Source organism: Notothenia coriiceps, unplaced genomic scaffold (assembly GCF_000735185.1).
Source record: "Notothenia coriiceps isolate Sejong01 unplaced genomic scaffold, NC01 NC01_scaffold00020948, whole genome shotgun sequence".
NCBI lineage: Eukaryota > Metazoa > Chordata > Actinopteri > Perciformes > Nototheniidae > Notothenia > Notothenia coriiceps.
In genome coordinates, this window is record NW_011353649.1 from 8,769 (window position 1) to 10,668 (window position 1,900).

Sequence of the window (1,900 nt, forward strand, 5' to 3'; positions counted from 1 at the left end):
GAAAGAGACTCTGAAAGTTTCAGGAACAAAGATTCTCCCTCTTTTTGATCCATTTCTATAAAAACCTGTCTGAAAATGAGCTGATCTGATTTTGGCCACTTGATGATGTCATAACGATGTGTTGTCTTGTGTAACCATTAGCCAATCAGCAACCAAGGTAACCCCCCCCCCACCTTATCACCTGAATCTCCTCCTAGAGCATTATTGAGTTCTTTGTAACCAAATCTCTCTCAGAGGGGCGTGGGCAGGGGCTTGTTATTTTCATCTAAAGTAACAGACAGAGAATCAGCACTTTGGAAACAGGGCTGAAACAGAGGGGATTATTGGTAATGCTGCAATGATCTGTTTGGTGTTTCAGCCAATCAGAGACAGGCTCTGTATATATCTGAGACCTGTGATATATTGATGAAAAACAGTATGATAGTGGACCTCTAAATCAACTTGTAGGTAGATTTGAAGGCATGTTTCCTAAAATGACACCTTTATCAGTGTTTGTTCTCATTAGGAGTCACGTACGACATATCCGTACGATCATATAAGCCTCTGGTAAAAACAAAAAATAATAATTATGAACGTGTGTGTGTGTTTGAATAATGATTGTGGTCACTACATTTAAGTATCATAAACGTGTGTTTCAACCTTAGTGCTTCAATATTCCAAGATCCTATGGAAAAATCCCATTGGCTTTTTGTGGAGGTGGCCCTTGTGATGCTACCTTCCGTAAAAGCATGTGTGTGTGAGAATGTGTGAGATGTGAGCTGACCTTAGTGAAGTGTTGGATCAGAGCGCGGCTGTCCATCTTCCCCTTGTAGAAACACGGCGTTACAACCAGCACAACGTCAGCTCCGGCAGCCGCCATCTTCTCTGTGAGCTGCACCGTGGCTCTAGTGGCTGCACGAAAAAAATAAAATAAAATAGGGGAAATAACTTTATTATTCAGCTTTATAATTGGTCAACTGGGAATCACTGTGGTTAGTTAAAGTTTCCGACAGAACAAAGCAAGATAACATGTTGTTCTAATGTTTATAGATCTGTTAGAAGCAAGAACATGTTAGGTTTTCATGCATCAAAAGACACTTTGGGCTCGTTTCATATTTTCTATTTGGCAGTATTTGCAGTTAAATAAATAAATCCTCATGGGTTTCCGTCTAATAAACCATCGCATGTGCAGATACAACGGTTGGTAAATCATTAATGAGATGTTTTTTCACAAAAATCAATAAAGTCAGCAATTGGCAATGTGAATATATTGTTAATAAATGGCTTTCCGTCCTCATTTATCATTTCCCCAGGGGCTTTCTGGTCAGTCGGAGGGTTTTCATGATTAAAGGGGCCCTATAATGCTGATGTTCAGGTGTATATCAGTATGTAGTGTCTCTACTTTAAAGAGTCCTCTCCTGCTGATGTTCAGGTGTATATCAGTATGTAGTGTCTCTACTTTAAAGAGTCCTCTCCTGCTGATGTTCAGGTGTATATCAGTATGTAGTGTCTCTACTTTAAAGAGTCCTCTCCTGCTGATGTTCAGGTGTATATCAGTATGTAGTGTCTCTACTTTAAAGAGTCCTCTCCTGCTGATGTTCAGGTGTATATCAGTATGTGGAGTCTCTACTTTAAAGAGTCCTCTCCTGCTGATGTTCAGGTGTATATCAGTATGTAGTGTCTCTACTTTAAAGAGTCCTCTCCTGCTGATGTTCAGGTGTATATCAGTATGTAGTGTCTCTACTTTAAAGAGTCCTCTCCTGCTGATTTTCAGGTGTATATCAGAATGTAGTGTCTCTACTTTAAAGAGTCCTCTCCTGCTGATGTTCAGGTGTATATCAGTATGTAGTGTCTCTACTTTAAAGAGTCCTCTCCTGCTGATGTTCAGGTGTATATCAGTATGTAGTGTCTCTACTTTAAA

At 39.8% G+C, this 1,900-nt stretch overlaps 1 protein-coding gene across 1 annotated transcript in view; it reads right to left on the reverse strand.

Annotated features, from left to right (window-relative positions):
* hoga1 (4-hydroxy-2-oxoglutarate aldolase 1) overlaps positions 1-1,900 on the reverse strand; it is a 14,297-nt gene that overhangs the window by 8,221 nt on the left and 4,176 nt on the right. The window contains exon 3 of the mRNA XM_010779927.1: positions 764-891. Within this exon, the coding sequence (XP_010778229.1) occupies positions 764-891 (128 nt within the window). The remainder of the gene's footprint in view (positions 1-763; positions 892-1,900) is intronic.